This window comes from Eptesicus fuscus, chromosome 5 (genome assembly GCF_027574615.1).
Source record: "Eptesicus fuscus isolate TK198812 chromosome 5, DD_ASM_mEF_20220401, whole genome shotgun sequence".
NCBI lineage: Eukaryota > Metazoa > Chordata > Mammalia > Chiroptera > Vespertilionidae > Eptesicus > Eptesicus fuscus.
Window position 1 is genome coordinate 22,883,536 of NC_072477.1, and position 18,088 is coordinate 22,901,623.

Here is an 18,088-nt window from a genome sequence, read left to right on the forward strand (position 1 = left end):
AAAGTAATACCTGTACATAGGTAAAATTTAAACAGCACACACCACAAAGGAAATTTCCCAACTCCAAAGCTCCAGCTAATTAATGTCTAATGAAAAGTCTGCAGAAACCCCTCGCTAATCCAGAGATTTAAGCCTGTGACAGTTGGGGCTCTGTGCATTCAATTTTGTAGATACAATGATATAATTATAAAGCAGAAGAAAATCCCTTAGAAAAGAGTGAGTTGCCTTGTATTTGACTCCTTATAAAATCACTCAAAGAAGTGCACCCTCAATTACTGTGTTTTTTTTGGGGGGGGAGTACTGTTTACAGAAGACAGATTAAAATGACTTCAACAAGATGTTTTTGAGTATTTAGAGGTCACTGGTTCAAACACTTAAATAAAGAGAAAGACAAAGAAATTCAACACCTCATATTGCAGAAGCTGCATAACAACTGTAAACAGTTTAAATCTCCTACAGTTATGCCAGCAGGTCTTTGCATTTGGGATGCAATTTCCAGTGAGATTATCATATATAGCAAGGATCAGTCAACTTTTTCTGTAAAGGGCCAGATATTTTTTACTATGAGGGTTATATGATCTCTGTCATAAGTACTGAACTTTGTCATGGTAGTTGCCATAGACGATTTGTAGAACTAATTGGCATGCTAGTGTTCCAATAAAACTTTATTTACAAAAACAGGTGGGTATTTGGCCCATGGACCTTTGCCTACCCTGATATAAGCATCAAATGCAAAATTAAATTTTGTTGTTGTTGTTAATCTTCACCAAAGGATATTTTTTCCATTGATTTTTTTTAGAGAAATGGAAGGGAGGGAGGGGGAGAAAGAGAAAGAGAGGGAGAGAGAGAGAGAGAGAAAGAGAGAGAGAGAGAGAGACAGAGAGAGAGAGAGACACATCGATGTGAGAGAGCCTCATCAATTGGTTGCCTCCTACCAATGCCCCGACTGGGGCTGGGGATCAATTCTGCAACCCAGGTGTGCCCTTGACCAGGAATCAAACCTGCGACCCTTTGCTATGCTGGTCGACTCTCTAACCACTGAGAAACACCAGCCAATACAAAGTTAAAATATTTTATTGTCTCGATCAACTTAGATAGGCGTGAAGATGATATGCTTTGATAAACTGCTAAAGGACTCACAATGTGGCTTCAGTAATGACAAAGGTTTTTATTTAAATGTATTAAAATATTGAATAAAATTTCATTATGTTATTGGGTAAAAAGCAACATTAATGTATTTCATATAATCTAAAATGTGTGTGTAACCACATTTAGCAAATAGTAAATTACAATGTTTAATTTTATCTACATGCCTAAAGTTATATATAATAGCCCCCCAAAAAGGCTTTTAGGCACCCATTTCATTGAGAAAATGGAAGATTATCATATATTTGGACTCACCCTATACTCAAGCATATCAGGTAGTTGTTAGGTAGTAAAGTAACATATTGAGAGTAATAAAAACATCCACACAATGCTTTGCTGATTACAAAGCATTTCCCAGATAGAATCTTATAACAACCTAATCAGGTACGCTACCTGACCTCTATGTTCTGAACATGAGAAAATTGAAGCTAAGGAAGATTACATTGCCCAGGCAGGGAACTAGTAAATGATGGCACCAGGTACGCATATCAGGCTCCAGAGACCAAATCACAAGTTCCCTCCCTACACTGCTTCTCATTGGCAAATATGACACTATTCCCTCAATGTAATGTGGGGATGCTGAAGATTTCAGGATCCAGAGATCAGCAAAAGCAACACAGGAAGAATTTGATCTTCAGAGGATAGGGCCTAAGCACCTGCCTTTCTAAGTTCTTAAGTGATACTGATGATCCAAGGACAACATTTTGAAAATTACTGGGTAGAGAAAAGTGGCAGAGGAAGTAGTACAGACATGCTGAACTCAAAAGAAAAAATACAGGGAGAGGGGGTAGGCTAGAAGGGGTCAATGGGGGAGGGGGGATGTACATCCATATTACTTTCAATAAAGAGAAATCTAAAAAAAATAAAAAATAAAGGTTAACATTAAAAAAAGAAATGAAACAATACTACAGCCCTCATAACTAGTTGCTAACTTGTCATGAGCAACAATTTCATTTCCTCAAAATATAACCATTGCATTACCAAAATCTCTGCATAGAATACTGGAAAACACCACAAGGGTCTCACCATTGCTGCTGGTTTTTGCATTCTTTGCCAGCTGTGCACGAGTAGCAGCGATCAAACTGTCATGGGCCAACTCCTGAACCCGGAGGAACCATGGAATGCTACTGTCCGTGCTCTCACTGGAGAGGAAATCATTCCCTGAATCCTCTGCCTCATCTTGTACAAATACTAAGTGCTCGGCTGAAGAGCTCAGACCTAGTAGAAACAAGAAGGTATATGAAAGTTAGCCATCAAGTAATCCTTTTATTGGAACCCTGTGTGTCCTGAATCAGCTGTTCCAGATTTTCACCTCTTAACTCAAGCTTCAATTCTCACACAAGATTAGGTTATTATCACCTTTCCACTCCAGCCTACAGACTTGTCTTCATCTTACCTCCTTCTATTTCAATGGCAAAGATGTCCTTCCTGGCAACCAGGCTAACCCCTTCCTCTAGTATCCCCATCCTACCCTTTAATTATCCCATGTCTCCTTCAGCTGTCTCTTCTCTACTGGCCAGCTTACAGCCTCTCTTACAGCCTTTAAACCTGTTCAAGCTCAAGTCTCTTCCATCTTTACTTTTTTAAAAAGAACAAAAAGTCCCAAGTACTTGTCTGGCTGTCTACCTTCATCTGTTCCTTCAAAGTTAACTTTCTTAAACAAGTGTAACTGCTAACTTGCATATTCACTTTCTCACCTGCCACCTACTCCCCATCTCTCTCTCTCTCTTTGTTAATCCTCACCCAAGGATATTTTTTCCATTGACTTATAGAGAAAATGGAAGGATGGAAGGAGGAGGGGGCAGAGAGAGAGAAACATGGACTGGTTGTCTCTTGCAGGTGCTCCTAGTGGGGCTGGCGAACCTGTGACAGAGGTACATGCCCTTGACTTGGAATAGAACCTGCCACCCTTCAGTCCGCAGGCCAGTGCTCTAACCACTGACCATCTGGCCAGGGCTACTCCCCATCTCTTTAACCCTGGCCTCCACCTCTACTACTGCAAAAACAATTGCTCTTGCTACAGTCACTAGTCCTCATCTCACTAGCCCATTCTGAAGTATTTGGCATGATTTAATAACTTCTCTTCTTTAAAACATTTTCCTCCTTTGGATGCCCCTATACTACTCACATTCTATTTCCTTATTAAATTTATTAGGGTGACATTGGTTAATAAAGTTATATAGGTTTCAAGTGTATAGTTATATAACACATCATCTGTATATTGCATTGTATGTTTACCAACCAAAGTCAAATCTCCTTCCGTCACCATATATTTGATCCCCTTTACCCTTTACTACCTCCTCCCCACCCCGTTAGCAATTTCTTCCTATTCTTCTGTTATCCTCATAAATGCCTGGGTTTTTCCCATAGTCCCAGATTTGCCTATTTTTCTGTTGATGTTCTAGACCAGTGGTCGGCAAACTCATTAGTCAACAGAGCCAAATATCGATTAAAATTTCTTTTGAGAGCCAATTTTTTAAACTTAAACTTTTCTAATGCCACTTCTTCAAAATAGACTCGCCCACGCCGTGATATTTTGTGGAAGAGCCACACTCAAGGAGCCAAAGAGCCGCATGTGGCTCGCGAGCCGCAGTTTGCCGACCACGGTTCTAGGCTACTACTGAATCAAAGAATCCTGCTCACTGTTTCATACATTTCCTGAATGCTGATAAGCACCAAAACTACATATTTCATACCAGACCTCTCTACAGCTCTGGATTTGTTTCTAACACTAAAGGATTCCTCCTCCTGAATGTCCCTCCCATAGCTCAACATCAACAGGCACAAATAGGAACTAATCATCCTCCCTCCAGCCCTGTTCTTTCTGTGTTCAATATCTTGGTGACCGGCACCACCTAATTTCCCATACAAGAAACTTTTGAGTCACCCTAGAGTCTTCCCTCTCTCTATCCACATTGAATTGATCACTAGACTATACCAATTCTCCAAAGTAATAAAATAATAAAGCTTCATTTCATTTTAAGTATGACTGAGTTAAATATGGCCCACCACAATTTTTTTTAAGCATGAGCAGAGTTCAGAAAAGGATAAAAAAAATACCTGCTCTTGTTAGGTTAAGAAGAATAAAAGAAGTGCTATCACTTGGCTGTAGATCTTGCAACAGGCTAGGAGACTCTGGAGTGGACAAAAACTCTGGGGACTTCTGTACAGTCTGAGCCCTTGTCTCTTCTCCGTCTGGGCCCACATTCACCTGAAGGCTTCTTAACACAGCTGAAGGAGGGACCTCCTTGGAGGAATTAGTATGATTTGGAGTATCATCTAGTAAAGAAAAAATAGTGCAGTTTTATAAAGCACCTATTTCCAAAGAGCTCACAATTTTGATACATAGCACCTAATACCCTTTTAACATCCCTTATTATCTAACACCCATATAGGAACAGACAACATTTTCATTTTACAAATACAAAATTTGCCCCAGAAAAGAACAGAGAGATGGCTTTAAGTTCTAAAGGGAGTCAGCCAAAAAGTGAGGGACATACTCCTCTAACACCTGGCAGTAACTAATAACCAACCATCCACATTTGGAATTATAGACCTTTGTCCTTTTGAGGCCAGAAATCAGTACTTTTCCCTTAAAAAACATGGTCATACAATGAATACTAACCTAAGAATAGGCTCTAAATTTTAAATTATTTTTCTTTGGGAGAGATCCCTTCCATGTATGTGACAGTTCTGGTGAATTATTGAGGGAGAGGGGGGAACATAGCTGGGGAAATAACTGAAATTTTATAGAATCATCAATATGTTTCATTATAGTCTAGGACTCTAGGTTTACACTGGATATAAAGAAATAATCAAAATACTTTCTAATTTTATTGTAAGACGGAGATGAATTTACAAAGGTATTGGTTGCAATGTAATGAGGACCTGAACTACAGTGCTGAAGCATCCATTGTTTTCAGGAGTTTCCTTCATCTCTATCAAAGGCAGATAACATTTTTTCCCATTTTAAGGAGATAATAGACAAAATTATAGGAATAAAAGTGGAAGCCTAGGGGCAGTTTTGCCATGTCAAAGCCTAATGAAGTTGCACAACAATGTAAATATACTTGTTAATGCCATAGAACTGGTTAAATGGTAAATTCTGTTATGTATATTTTACCACAAAATTTTTTTAAATAAAGCTCATAGAGACACAGTTTGTCATTGAACAACAGAAAATAAGTGAATATTCATCAATTGTGGCATGAATATTGTGGTACACTCATATAACAGAATGCTCTAGAGCAATGAAATCAAACAAACCATAGCTACACACACAAGAATGAATTGGATTAATCTCACAAATACAGAGTACTAGTAAAGGAAGAAAGGTACAACATACTTTCATATAATTCCATTAATTTAAAGTCCAAAAACAGCTAAAATCAAACTGCGTTACTTAGACTTGGGTAGTTACTGGAAACTTGGAAACAAAGAACTGTCTCAAAAGCTAAGGACAGTGGTGACCTATGGGACAACAGAGGTTGTCTTTATCAGAGAGGGCTCCGATGGAGGGCTTAGGAGCTGGCAACGTTCCACTTCTTTATTACGTGGTTGGTATCTTCCTTACAATATTCAATATGTATATCCATATGGTTTTATACTTTTCTGAATCTATCATATATCTCAAGTAAAAAGAAAACATGCAGGCCATCCATAGAATGATACACACATACTTAAGAGGGAGGGGAATGAAATTAGGGAGTTTTGTGCAGATACATTTGCTATTGTAATAGTGTATTTCATGAGCTGAGAGGTGAGTACATGAGTTTGCATTTATTATCTACAATTGGTTCTTGAAAATATTTTAAATCAAAATTAAAACTAAAAGAAGGTAATGTGCAAAAGAAGACATGCTTTTGTTTCTGTTTTCATTTCCTTTATTATTGTTAAATATTTATTCGATAAGTTAAAATTGGGGGGGGAGGTGACATATGTTAATACTTTAAACAATAGAAAAATAAAATAAAATAATAAGTTAAAATTGGGAGAGAAAAGTTGGGGGGAAAGCCTAATGAAGATCAAAATGTATTAGCACATGGAAATTTTCATATATTGAAAATCCATAAACATATGGAAAGACTCGCAATATACTAACAGAAAAATGGGAATTGAAAGGTAGGAAATGTGGAAAAATTTGGAGCTAGTTAGGGAAACCTTAAGTCAATATTTGGTTAGTTCATTATATCTGCCCTTCTTGAATCTTTAAAGCATTGAAAAAGATTTAAAGTCACTTGAAAAAAATAAAAGAAAAAGAAACACCACTAGAAGACAGTAACCAGAAGACTATAACAAATAATTTGTCACCAATAAATATTGATCCTCACCTGATTTTAACATTAGTATTCCAAATTTTAAAACAAGGACCAGGAAACAAAGAATTCATTGCATCTAAAAATAATGTTCTCCTTGGTAATAGTCAAGGAGATTATTAGCTTTGGATCACCCTCTTCCCATCCAAAGCTAATAATCTCACTTCCCTATGCTTAGCATTCGACTTCATTCTACCTCTCCTGAAGCCTCCTCACCAATTATCCACATTTTCTGTCCACAACTTCTCTAACTGGCTCTTTTCCTTTAGCAAAAACCACCCTTAAATATTTCAAATCTGAGAAAAGAATTCTTCCATCTATCTTACATCCTTCTCTTTTTCCTTCCCATAGCAGGAGTCTTTACAATAATATAGATACTTCCTCTATACTTATCTTACACAAGTATTGCAATCCATTGCATCCTGGCTTTCTACCCCCTTTCCATGGAACAGGTCCTGGTAGGTCAACAAAGGCCTTATTGACCCTATCTCACTGGGCCTCTTAGGAACATGTGACACATTGACTATTCCCTGGGGTTCCATGCCTGTACTCTATGCCAGTATTCCCATACTACTCTAGACTTCCCTTCTTCCCTCCACAGGCTCTCCTTAAACAGGGCATTCCAAGGCATTCTACCTTAGCCTTCTTTCCTTCTCACTTTCATATTCTATGGGTGATCATATCCATTCCTATGGTGTAAACTATCAATGCACTTATGACTCCCATGGCTCCTTTTTCTCCACGATTCCTAATTTTTACAGTTTCCACCAGTCTGTTACAAAATCAGTTAATCCATTCCACCAGTACCACAGAGTAGGCTAAGCTCTTAGGACTCATTTATCTTAACTGTGGTGTTCTTAATTTTTACCTGGTAACATTAGCCGACTGCATTCTGAGGCCTCAGTCACTGGAAGGAGGGACAAGCAAGTAATGTCTTTAGCTTCTGATTCTACTAGCCCCTGTCCCAATGGGATGGATGTATTCTGAACAAACTGTACCAGGAGCTAGGGGGAGGGGAAACAACATAAAGATATACAAGTTGTTAGGAATGGATATAACACCTGAATTTCCCAAAAGGTGATGATGTAATTAAGTCTTAATTGCTCACTAGTCTCAGCCATATTCATTGTAAAACTAAATTAACAACAAATAAAATTTAAAGTTATTTTTATCAAGTCATCTGTTCTGGAGAAAGGCTAAATTATGTAATTAATTTAACCTCTGTCATCTTCCACCAAACAAATAAATGATAAAAATAATTATATTTTTAAATGATGGCTATTAAAAACTCAACCACATTGTACCAATTACATTTTATAAAGCGCTTTTCTGTGTATCGGCTCTTTTAAGCCTCACTATAAATCAGTAAGCTTGAACATGTATTTTAAAGATAAGGAATCAAGTTGAAGACACTGGATGACTTTTCTAAGGTCATAAGACTAGTTAGAAGCAGTGTCAGTCTTCAAACTTAAGTAATTTGATTCCAAATTCAGTGACTTTTCATTATGTAACACAGATATATTTAAGTTGAGAAAAATAAGTAAAAATTTAAAATGTTGTCTTGGCCGGTGTAGCTCAGTTGGTTGAGGACCATCCCATGCACTGAAAGGCTGCTGGTTCAATTCCTGGTCAGGGCACATGCTCAGGTTGCAGGCTTGATCCCCAGTAGGGGGCATGCAGAAGGCAGGAGATCAATGTTTCTCTCTCTCCCTCTCTAAAATCAATAAAAAGATATTAAAAAAAAAAAAAATGTTGCCCTGGCCAGTGTGGCTCAGTTGGTTGGAGCATTGTCCCATACACCAAAAGGTAGCAGGTTTGAGTCCTGCTTGGAGCACATACCTAGGTTGTGGATTTGATCCCTGGTTAGACCACATGTGGGAGGCAACCGATTGATGTTGCACTCTCACATTGATGTTTCTCTCTCCCTCTCCTTTCCTCTCTTTCTAAAAATCAATAAAAATTCTTTTAAAAAAGTTTAAGTCCTCCTATTACATTTAGAAAGAAAATACTTTCAGATATATGCAAAATTAATAAAAGAATGGTTTGTGGTAGTAAATATTTACATATGTATACACACATTACCCATATATGCCATATATAAAATACAAAATTTTGTCATATAATTATCTAGATGTATAATTTTATACTTATTAAATAACAAATATTAAAAGTCATAAGAGGTAAAAACGGAATTCTTAAATCTTTGAAAAAGTACTTAATAAGAGAAAAATAATAAACTAGTAGTTACTATCAAAACAATATGGCCCCCAAAGACTAAAATTTTACTATCTGGCCCTTTACAGAAAAAGTCTGTTGACCCCCAAACTAAATAAGGACAACCTTTGGAATACAGCCCACTAAAAAGAAAACAAAACAAGCTGATTTGGCTCACCTCTGGTTTGGATTCTAACTCATCTGATAACATTGATTCAGCTTCCAAATCCTATAGCTGTTCAGGGGACAAGTTAAAATTTTAATTCAAAGTCAATGACACCTTCCTGTTTATGCTCATATTCCTCTAGGACATGCTATGCTTTTCCTGTAAGATGCTGTGCTGGGTGGGTAATCAATTTAGCCTAAAATAAGGGAAAGAGAGAGAGAGAATATTAAGAGCAGAGGAAAAATGTAGCTAAATAAACAAAGACTTTATCTACTATAATAATCATAAGTTGCATGTCCTTTTCCACTATTTCCCACCCTGGTATATCCACAGCAAGCAATAAAGAATTCGTCCTAAAACAATTGTTTTAAAATAGAACAAACCCAGTAGGTATCAAAACCCATAAAAAGTTTTACTTTGATGTAGAATTTCTATTTCTACTAACCTATTCTAACGAAAGTTCTTAAATATGAGAAAAGCTATATATCCAAAGAATTTCATCTTATCATCTGTGATAATAAACAACTTCAAACAACATATAAATACATGCATATACCCAACAATTGAGGAGTGTTGATTAAATTATACCCAATAATTAGAAAATGTTGGTTAAATTACAAAATTACAAAAACAAAATATGAGCCCTGGCCAGTTTGGCTCAGTGGATAGAGCACTGGCCTGCGGACTGAAGGGTCCCAGGTGCGATTCTGGCCAAGGGCAGGTGCCTGGGTTGCGGGCTCGATCCCCAGTAGGGGGCATGCAGGAGGCAGCCAATCAATGATCCTCTCTTATTACTGATGTTTCTATCTCTCTCTACCTCTTCTTTCCTCTCTGAAATCAATAAAGAAATATATTTTTAAAAAAACAAAATATGAAATTACACACTTGCCAATATTAAAACTAGTTAAGGTAAGCATAAGAAAAAGTGAAAGGAAATTCACACAGCTGTGATGGTAGTTAATTGGGTGGTAGGCTGGTGTGACTATTTTCTCAATTTCCCAATTTTTCTAAAAGTATTTAGTCAGTCAAAATTTGAATAATATTTTCCCAAAGTAGTACTCTCAGGACCCTGATGCAGCTGTTTTATCCCCATAATTGAAATTCTTACTTTCTTATAGCTTAATTTCCCCCCTGGGATTTTGGCAAAGTGAGTTCACTTTATTTTGTACAATTATTGTTAAAATTGGGAGCACTACTATATACAAAGTGATCATACAGTGTAAAATGTACTCAAGATGAGAATTTTCAATTAATACCAAGGTAAAGTAAAGAGTTAGAAAGATTTACTCTACAAAAAGAGCATTTAGATGTACCTGAATAAGTGTTACTGCCCTGATAGTTCCTTCCTCTCCCTTTTGTTAGCTGCTAGAAATCTGTATTTTTCATCATTAAAAATTTATTTACAAGATGTAAATAAAATGTTGTTTCCCACATAAAGTAGCATAAATCTCCAACTTTTCCTTTCACACACATTTTTCTTATTCAAGTACTATAATAGCTCAATGTGGCTTATCCATCCCTCTTTTACTTTGAAAGGAACCAAGGCTCAATATATCACTTGTCCAAGTTATTAAGCTGCAGAGCCAAACTCCTACCCACAGAGGAGGTTGGCATGAATAGTTGGCATGAATAGTGATTACATCTCTCAAATCTGATCTTGAATCACCAAGGTTTAAGAATTCTCTTTCCCCAATTCCAGCTCATCTCAAGAAGCCAAGAAATTACCAAATGTTTGTTTAGGTTATTCTTAATGTTCCTACAATTTTGAGATTCCAGGATTGTAAATCTCTAAGAAACTAGACAATTATTTACTGTCTTTATATTTGTTCGATTTTTTTTTTAAAGAAACTAATGGTGCTGGCTCCAGAGATGGGTTTCTGTTTCCTTACCTAATGAAAAATAAAGGATAAGAATATGTGCCCTGAACAAGGGAAAAATCAGATATAGCAGATCTTAAACACTTTTGCAAAGCTGTAATAACAACTTAGAAAAGGAAGCTGCCACTTCTCTTATAGTTTAAGGATCACCTCTACATCATCATTTCTCAATCCATAGTTATCTATGACTCCCTTTTATTTTAGTGTTTTCATTTCAATGATAATCTTAAAAATTAGAACAATCACTTTCTGGAATAAATGGGTATCTGTATTATTACTGAGAACTGCCATACAATTTTGGTATCCAAATTTGTGGTTTGTTATGTGTGCTGTGTAAACAAAAGAGAGAATAGTCGGATGCAGTACAATAGGCAGGATGACCTCAAAAGAATCTGTATTGGAGCACTCAGTACCATAGTAAATGTACTGTGTGGATCTCATTTTTAACACAGCACCAGCTAAGTGTGATGGCAAATGCAATTCAATTCTATTCCTAATTCCAGTTACCCATGTAACAGATTTCAAAAACTGCAATGCAAATTTTTAAAAATAACAGCTTCACTGAGATATAATTCGCATACCATACAATTCACTTATTTAAAGAGGACAAGTACAATGTTTTTAGTATATTCAGTTGTGCAAACATAACCACAATCAATTTTATAACATTTTTGTCATCCCAAAAAAAGAAAACCTGTACCCATTTTCTCCCAAACCCTTCACTGAGCAGGTTTAGGCAACTACTAATCTATTTTCTGCCTGTATGGATTTACCTACTCTAGACATTTTTATAAATGGAATTATATATGTGATCTTTTGTGCCTGGCTGCTTTCACTTAGCATGAAGTTTCCAAGGTTTATCCTTACTGTATGTAGCATGTATTGGTACACCATTTCTTTTTGTAGCCAAATACTATTCTACTGTATGGATATACATTTTATTTATCAAATTATCAATTGATGGACATTTGGGTTGTTTCCACATTTCAGTTGTTTCCCCAGTTTGGCTATTATGCATAAATAGAGGCCCGGTGCACGAAATTCATGAGGGGGGGGTCCCCCTCAGCCCAGCCTGCACCCTCTCCAATCCAGGACCCCTCAGGGGATGTCCGACTGCCGATTTAGGCCCGATCCCCAGCAGTCGGACATCCCTCTCACAATCCGGGATTGCTGGCTCTTAACTGCTCACCTGCCTGCCTGCCTGATTGCCCCTAACTGCCCCCCACCCCCACCAGCCTGGTCACCCCCAACTCTCCCTCCCACCCCCCTCCCCCGCTGGCCTGGTTGCCCCCAACTGCCCCCCTGCCGACCTGGTCGCCCCACGCAGCCTTCTGTTCAGTCATTTGGTCGTCCCTCACTAACCCCCCTGTCGACCTGGTCGCCCCACGCAGTCTTCTGTTCAGTCATTTGGTCGTCCCTCACTAACCCCCCTGCCGGCTTGGTTGCCCCACGCAGACTGCTGTTCAGTTGTTTGGTCGTCCCTCACTAACCCCCCTGCTGGCCTGGTCGACCCACGCAGCCTTCTGTTCAGTCATTTGGTCGTCCCTCACTAACCCCCCTGCCGACCTGGTCACCCCACGCAGCCTTCTGTTCAGTCATTTGGTCGTCCCTCACTAACCCCCCTGCCGGCCTGGTTGCCCCACGCAGCCTGCTGTTCATTGTTTGGTCGTCCCTCACTAACCCCCCTGCTGGCTTGGTTGTCCCACGCAGCCTGCTGTTCAGTCGTTACTGTTACTGTGACAGCGTCCCAGAAAATTTGCATATTCCTCTATTATTAGTACAGATGTTGCTATGAACATTCATGTACAAGTTTTTGCATGGACATACGTCTTTATTCTTTTCTGTACATATCTAGGAGTGAAATCACTAGGTCATTTGGTAACTATGTTTAACCTCCTGAGGAATACCAGGCTGTTTTCCAAAGTGGTTGTGTCACTTTACAATCCCACCGGTAGTATATAAGAGGGATCTAATTTCTCCACACCCTTACCAACTCTTGTTAGTATCTGCCTTCTCTAGAACAGCCATCCTAGTGGGTATGATGTAGTAACTCACTGTGGTTTTGAGTTACATTACCTGATGGTTAATGATGCTGAGCATCTTTTCCTGTGCTTATTGGGCATATGTTCATATCTTAGACCTTATCAGATATATGGTTTGCACAACCTTTCTTCCATTCTATGTTATCTTTTCACTTGCAAAGCAAATCTTTAATTGAATAAGGCAATTCTAACTCTACATAGTCATCAAACAATACCTCATTAAAACTGGTATTCAAGGACTTCTCAGTCACCTTTGGTTAAGTATAAGATCTGATTATCATAAACTGTGTAACAATGCCTTGACATTACAAATACTACCTTGTATGCTATCTTCTGCACTAGTATTACTAAAGTTAAAATTTAGAAACAAATGAAATATATTACTGAATACAAGGCTAAATCTTTCCACTGTTAAGCTCAACATTAAATATGTAGTTCATTTTAACAAACAACATCTCTACCAAATTAATATGAATGTTAATTTGAATTTTCTTGTTGTATGGTATTGCTTACATCTGTATACTTATTCATGAAGATATAAATCCATGGCAACAACTGACATAATCTTGATAATCTAAATTTTATGATGTACATGGTTCCCCATGGCCATCAAAACATATTAGACTGCTTAAAGAAAATAATCTTTGTTTAGCATATATATTTTAGAAACCCACTGATCGTGGCACTACTATTATTGATTTGTAAATTTGTTTTGATGTTGCAGTTGATTAAGAGCTATAAAGGCTCAGCATAGGAGGTATAAGAATTATCTAGCTTTATGTTTGAGTATATTTAAAATAAAAATAATTTGCCAGTATCGGGGGGAGGGAGAGTCCCAATGCAATGTTTTTCATTTAAATGCAATTTATATGACACTGAAGTGAAAGGCACTGCTCTTACTCAAAGGGAAGCTATTTTCAGAAAAATTATGGGTATCAGAGGAAATTTCTTCCCTGGCTTTCTTATGCTATTAATTAAGATAAGAGATTAAAAATGCAATATACACAGCAGTCACCTAAATCATCCAAAGTTCTTTAATGTGGACAGTAATATTTGTTCATTTTTACTTTGTATCTGTAGCTGGTGGACAGGCAAAATGTATATCTTTATTTCCTTTAAAATAGAAAATGTACTAATTTAGCTCCATAAATAATGGAAGAGACAACAACATTTAACTATCAGCAACCAAGGCCAGGCCCATTGAATCATATTTTCCACAAATCATAAGTAAGGAATCTTGGCTATAGATTAAGACTTTACAACAAAACAAACTGATCTCAGAAATTGGTCAAAGTAGCACTGTTCAGATCCTATTTCCCTCTCCCCTTTTACTGTGTGCATGGCCAGCAAAGCATATTAGACTGCTTAAAAAAAATTGGCCCAGCATATATATTATATTTTTTAGAATCCACTGACCCTGTCACTGCTATAATTGAATGTTAGCTCGTAGTCAGTCTAGAGATTAAAAAGAATGCAGACAAAAAAACCTCTGCAATGAACCAAAGCAAAAAAACAAGGCTTGAAAAGAATTAGAGAATTCTAACAACAGCAAAGGAGATTTAGGACAACAGCAATCTCTATGATCAGGACCATCCTGAGAACAACTCTCCTTCTGTTTTTAGCCAAATAAACAAACCCTGGGGACTAAAGTTTAATAAGCTGCATTCTTTTTCCTCAATACACCCAACATCATTGAACAAATTATGCATTAACACTAAGTAGCTAAACAAATTAAATAAAAAAGCTGAGATATGTTTTTTTAAAAACAAAAATGCAAGGTCTCTAAAGCAGGAATCTTAATTCTGCCTCTGACTAGGTTGAGACCTGGGCAAGCTACTCATCTTCTTGGCCCCAGGAAACTCATCTGAAATATAGAAATGAAACAGATCAACCTTAGGATTATTTTTCTATCAGTCAATAAAAATGATTATAAAATTCTTCAGAAATAAAACTTCTGAATAGGTGCTTAAGAAACAAGTAAGTCTATCTAATATACATAAAAGGTTAAGAACTCTGCCTTTTATTACTGAGTCCAAATTTCCTATAGAGACTGCAATCCACAGTAAGATACATTTTCCATCATAACTCAATAAACTAAACACACACAGATAACATAGTTTCATGAAACAATACTGACCTATACTATACTACTCTCATGCACTCTGAAAAAAATTTTTTAATGATGAGATCCAATAAACTGATCTCACAAGCTGCTAACAGGTTACATCCCACAGATTGAAAAACACTGTATTAAAGTAACTTCAAAATGTCTAAAATACATATGTTAAACACTACAGACGCGGTGCACAAAATTCATGCATGGGTAGGGTCCCTAGGCCTGGCCGGTGATCAGGGCCAATCTGTGGGGTGACCAGCGGGGCGATCAGGGCCCCCGCTCGCACCTGCCTTGGCCTGGCGCCACCTGCTCACCTGCTCTACCATCGCACTACAGTCCCACTCTTTTTTATTTTTAATATATATTATTATTGATTTTTTACAGAGAGGAAGGGAGAGAGAGAGTTAGAAACATCAATCAGCTGCCTCCTGCACGCCCCCTACTGGGGATGTGCCTGCAACCAAGGTACATGCCCTTGACCAGAATCAAACCTGGGACCCTTCAGTCCGCAGGCTGACACTCTATCCACCGAGCCAAACCGGCCAGGGCCGCAGTCCCACTCTTGACAGAGCCCATGGGGGCCGGCAGTGCCTCCACTGCCACCCCATGCTAGCGCTGCATCGCCAACGCCGGCCATGTTCTGCGGCACCCCCTGGTGGTCAGCACGTGTCTAACTCCCGGTCGGTCGAACTCCCGCCCACGGGGACAATTTGCATATTAGCATTTTATTATATAGGATAGCATCACATACAAAGTGTAAACCCATAGATATAAACCTGCTTTTAATATATATTAATCCCAGCCAATGTGGCTCAGTGGTTGAGCATCAACCTATGAACCAGAAGGTCACAGTTCGATTCTCAGTCAAGGCACATGCCCCGAGTTGTGGGCTCCATCCCCAGCAGGGGCTGTGCAGGAGGCAGCTTATCAATGATTCTCTCTCATCATTGAAGTTTCTATCTCTCTCTCCCTCTACCTTCCTCTGAACTCAATGTAAATATGTGTGTGTGTGTGTGTGTGTGTGTGTGTGTGTGTGTGTGTATTACAAACAATCAGCCATTATTATTGTTGGAGTTTTGGTGAAATAGATTACTTGAATCTTATCTTCAGGCCCTCCCTGTGAGTTCTGCAGAGGAAAATATTACAAACTAGGCAAATGACCAGCAACAAAAAGAAGTTACTGGTCCCAAACCCCAATGCAGACCTCTCACATACTGGGAGAGAAAACCAATCCAAAGCAAGCAAGCAACAGGGGAACAGAGATGATACAAGTCTCCTGTCTCAGTCCTGATTGCTATGCAAAACGGAGTATATTTCCAAGGGAAAGATGACCAGGGACTTTTATACTTTGCCTCATAAAAGACATAGAACATCATTGTGTTAACCTCTAAAAAGCAAAGTGACCCTGGGTAGCTCAGTGGGTTAGTGTTGTCCAGAACACCAAAAGGTCAATTCCCGATCAAGGCATATACCTAGGTTTCAGGTTTGATCCCTTGTCCGAATGTGTACTGGAGGCAACCGATCACATCGATGTTTCTCTTTCTCTCTCCCTCCCTTTCTTTCTCTAAAATCAATAAGAACATATCCTCAAGTGAGGATACAAAGTAAATAAAAATAAAAGGCAAAGTAATTCCACCCTAGAAATCAAAGCCCAGAATAACAGTACTGCTCTAACTTGAGGAAGGTCAACAATGTTTTGACCTTGACCCAGTTTTAGAAAGAAGTGGAAGGTGGGTGGGTAGAGGAAAAAAGAAATTGAGAAACAATGTGCTCCCCGCAACTGGTCACCATTCATACAAAGGCTAAAATAAAATAAAGCACATGATTTCAACCAAAAGGACTAGTCTCTCTGACCATGGGCCAATCTGCTTCTCAGCTCCCTCCATCGCCACCTGTGGCTGACCACAGATATAGACCCAGACAAGTCAGTAATCATTAAAAAATGAAAACAAAAACTCTACTGATATTAGTAAATTACAAAGACTTAAAATTTATTTTAAAAGAGCAGTTTAAATTTTGGTATAACATGGTAGTGCTGGGAACAGGAAAACGAGGTAACTTTCTGTATCATACCTAGCACATTATGGGAGTTGATTAAATTCTAATGATAAAGTGGTAACAGGTACTAACGAAGAAATTTGGAATATAGAATTGTGAAGCCAGAATGAGTTTTAAAACCATAGGATTCACCCTAGGCCTTCCCCTTTCTCTTCCCAGGATCTTCTGGGTGTTCCATTCCTATAGCCTTGAATCTTATTCCATTCACCTCCCCATTTCTCTACAATCCTAATTCTCTACAAGCTAAATTCATCAAGAGTTGTCTCTACTTTCTCATCTCCAATCATTACCCAACCCCATCAATTCACCAAAACCTCTCTTGTAAAGATAACCCATGATCCTCATGTTGCCAAACCCAATGGACACTTTACTGTCCTCATCTTACTTGACCTTTGCAATGGACAACTATTGTTTTTGACTGTCCTACATTCATTTCCCCTGCCTGGGTGACAGGATCCATTTTGTTTGGGGATCTACCCCTCCCCATTAATTACATTCTTGGCAGGACTACAGATTAAGATATTCTTTTCTATCCTGGCCAACTATTGGACACTTGATCCATGTTGAACAAATCAGACACTTTTCCTCAGAACATGAATCCTGAAAGTAACTCAGGGCTGAAAAATGCTGCAGCAGCCCATTCATTCCAGTAATGCAGTTAGCAGCCCTCCCTGGGGCTGCTCATATTCCTGTCCTTTATAAAGTCAGGGCCTTCAGCATTTTCTCTGGTTCTGTGAGTTGCTCACATCCTGGTTATAAATTCCTCTTCTGAAGTAAAGTGTTCACTAGCAACCGAAGAGGCATAACTGGCACTGTTTCTCAAAAGCGCTGCGTCCTTTCTCAAACACGATTCTCTTTGCTTCCACGATACATGTTCCTTATTTCACTACTACCTTATTGGCCATCTCTCTAATCTCCTTTGATAACTCCTATACTCCTCCTCCACTCAGCCCCTAAATGTTAATGTTCCTCAGGATAGGTTTCAGACCCGTTTTTCTTGCTATCCTCTCTCCCTCTTGTGAATTCATCCAGTTCCTTGGCTTTAAATCATATGGTCTCCAAAATTTTTATCTGTAGCCCAGATATCTCCTCTGAGCTGCAGACTTGTATATACATCTCTACTTAACATTTTTACTTAATATCTCAATTTTAAC

The 18,088-nt window shown here is 38.3% G+C and overlaps 1 protein-coding gene across 3 annotated transcripts in view; it reads right to left on the reverse strand.

Annotated features, from left to right (window-relative positions):
* ZNF410 (zinc finger protein 410) overlaps positions 1 to 18,088 on the reverse strand; it is a 39,081-nt gene that overhangs the window by 17,938 nt on the left and 3,055 nt on the right. For 2 of the 3 annotated variants that reach the window (XM_028141399.2, XM_008138848.3), the window contains exons 2-5: positions 8,854 to 9,037; positions 7,330 to 7,465; positions 4,207 to 4,425; positions 2,173 to 2,364 (exon numbers count right to left, since the gene is read on the reverse strand). In XM_028141399.2, coding sequence (XP_027997200.1) covers positions 2,173 to 2,364; positions 4,207 to 4,425; positions 7,330 to 7,465; positions 8,854 to 8,886 — 580 coding nt within the window. In that variant the 5' untranslated portion in view covers positions 8,887 to 9,037. The remainder of the gene's footprint in view (positions 1 to 2,172; positions 2,365 to 4,206; positions 4,426 to 7,329; positions 7,466 to 8,853; positions 9,038 to 18,088) is intronic. The other variant, XM_054715928.1, reaches the window with a different exon arrangement.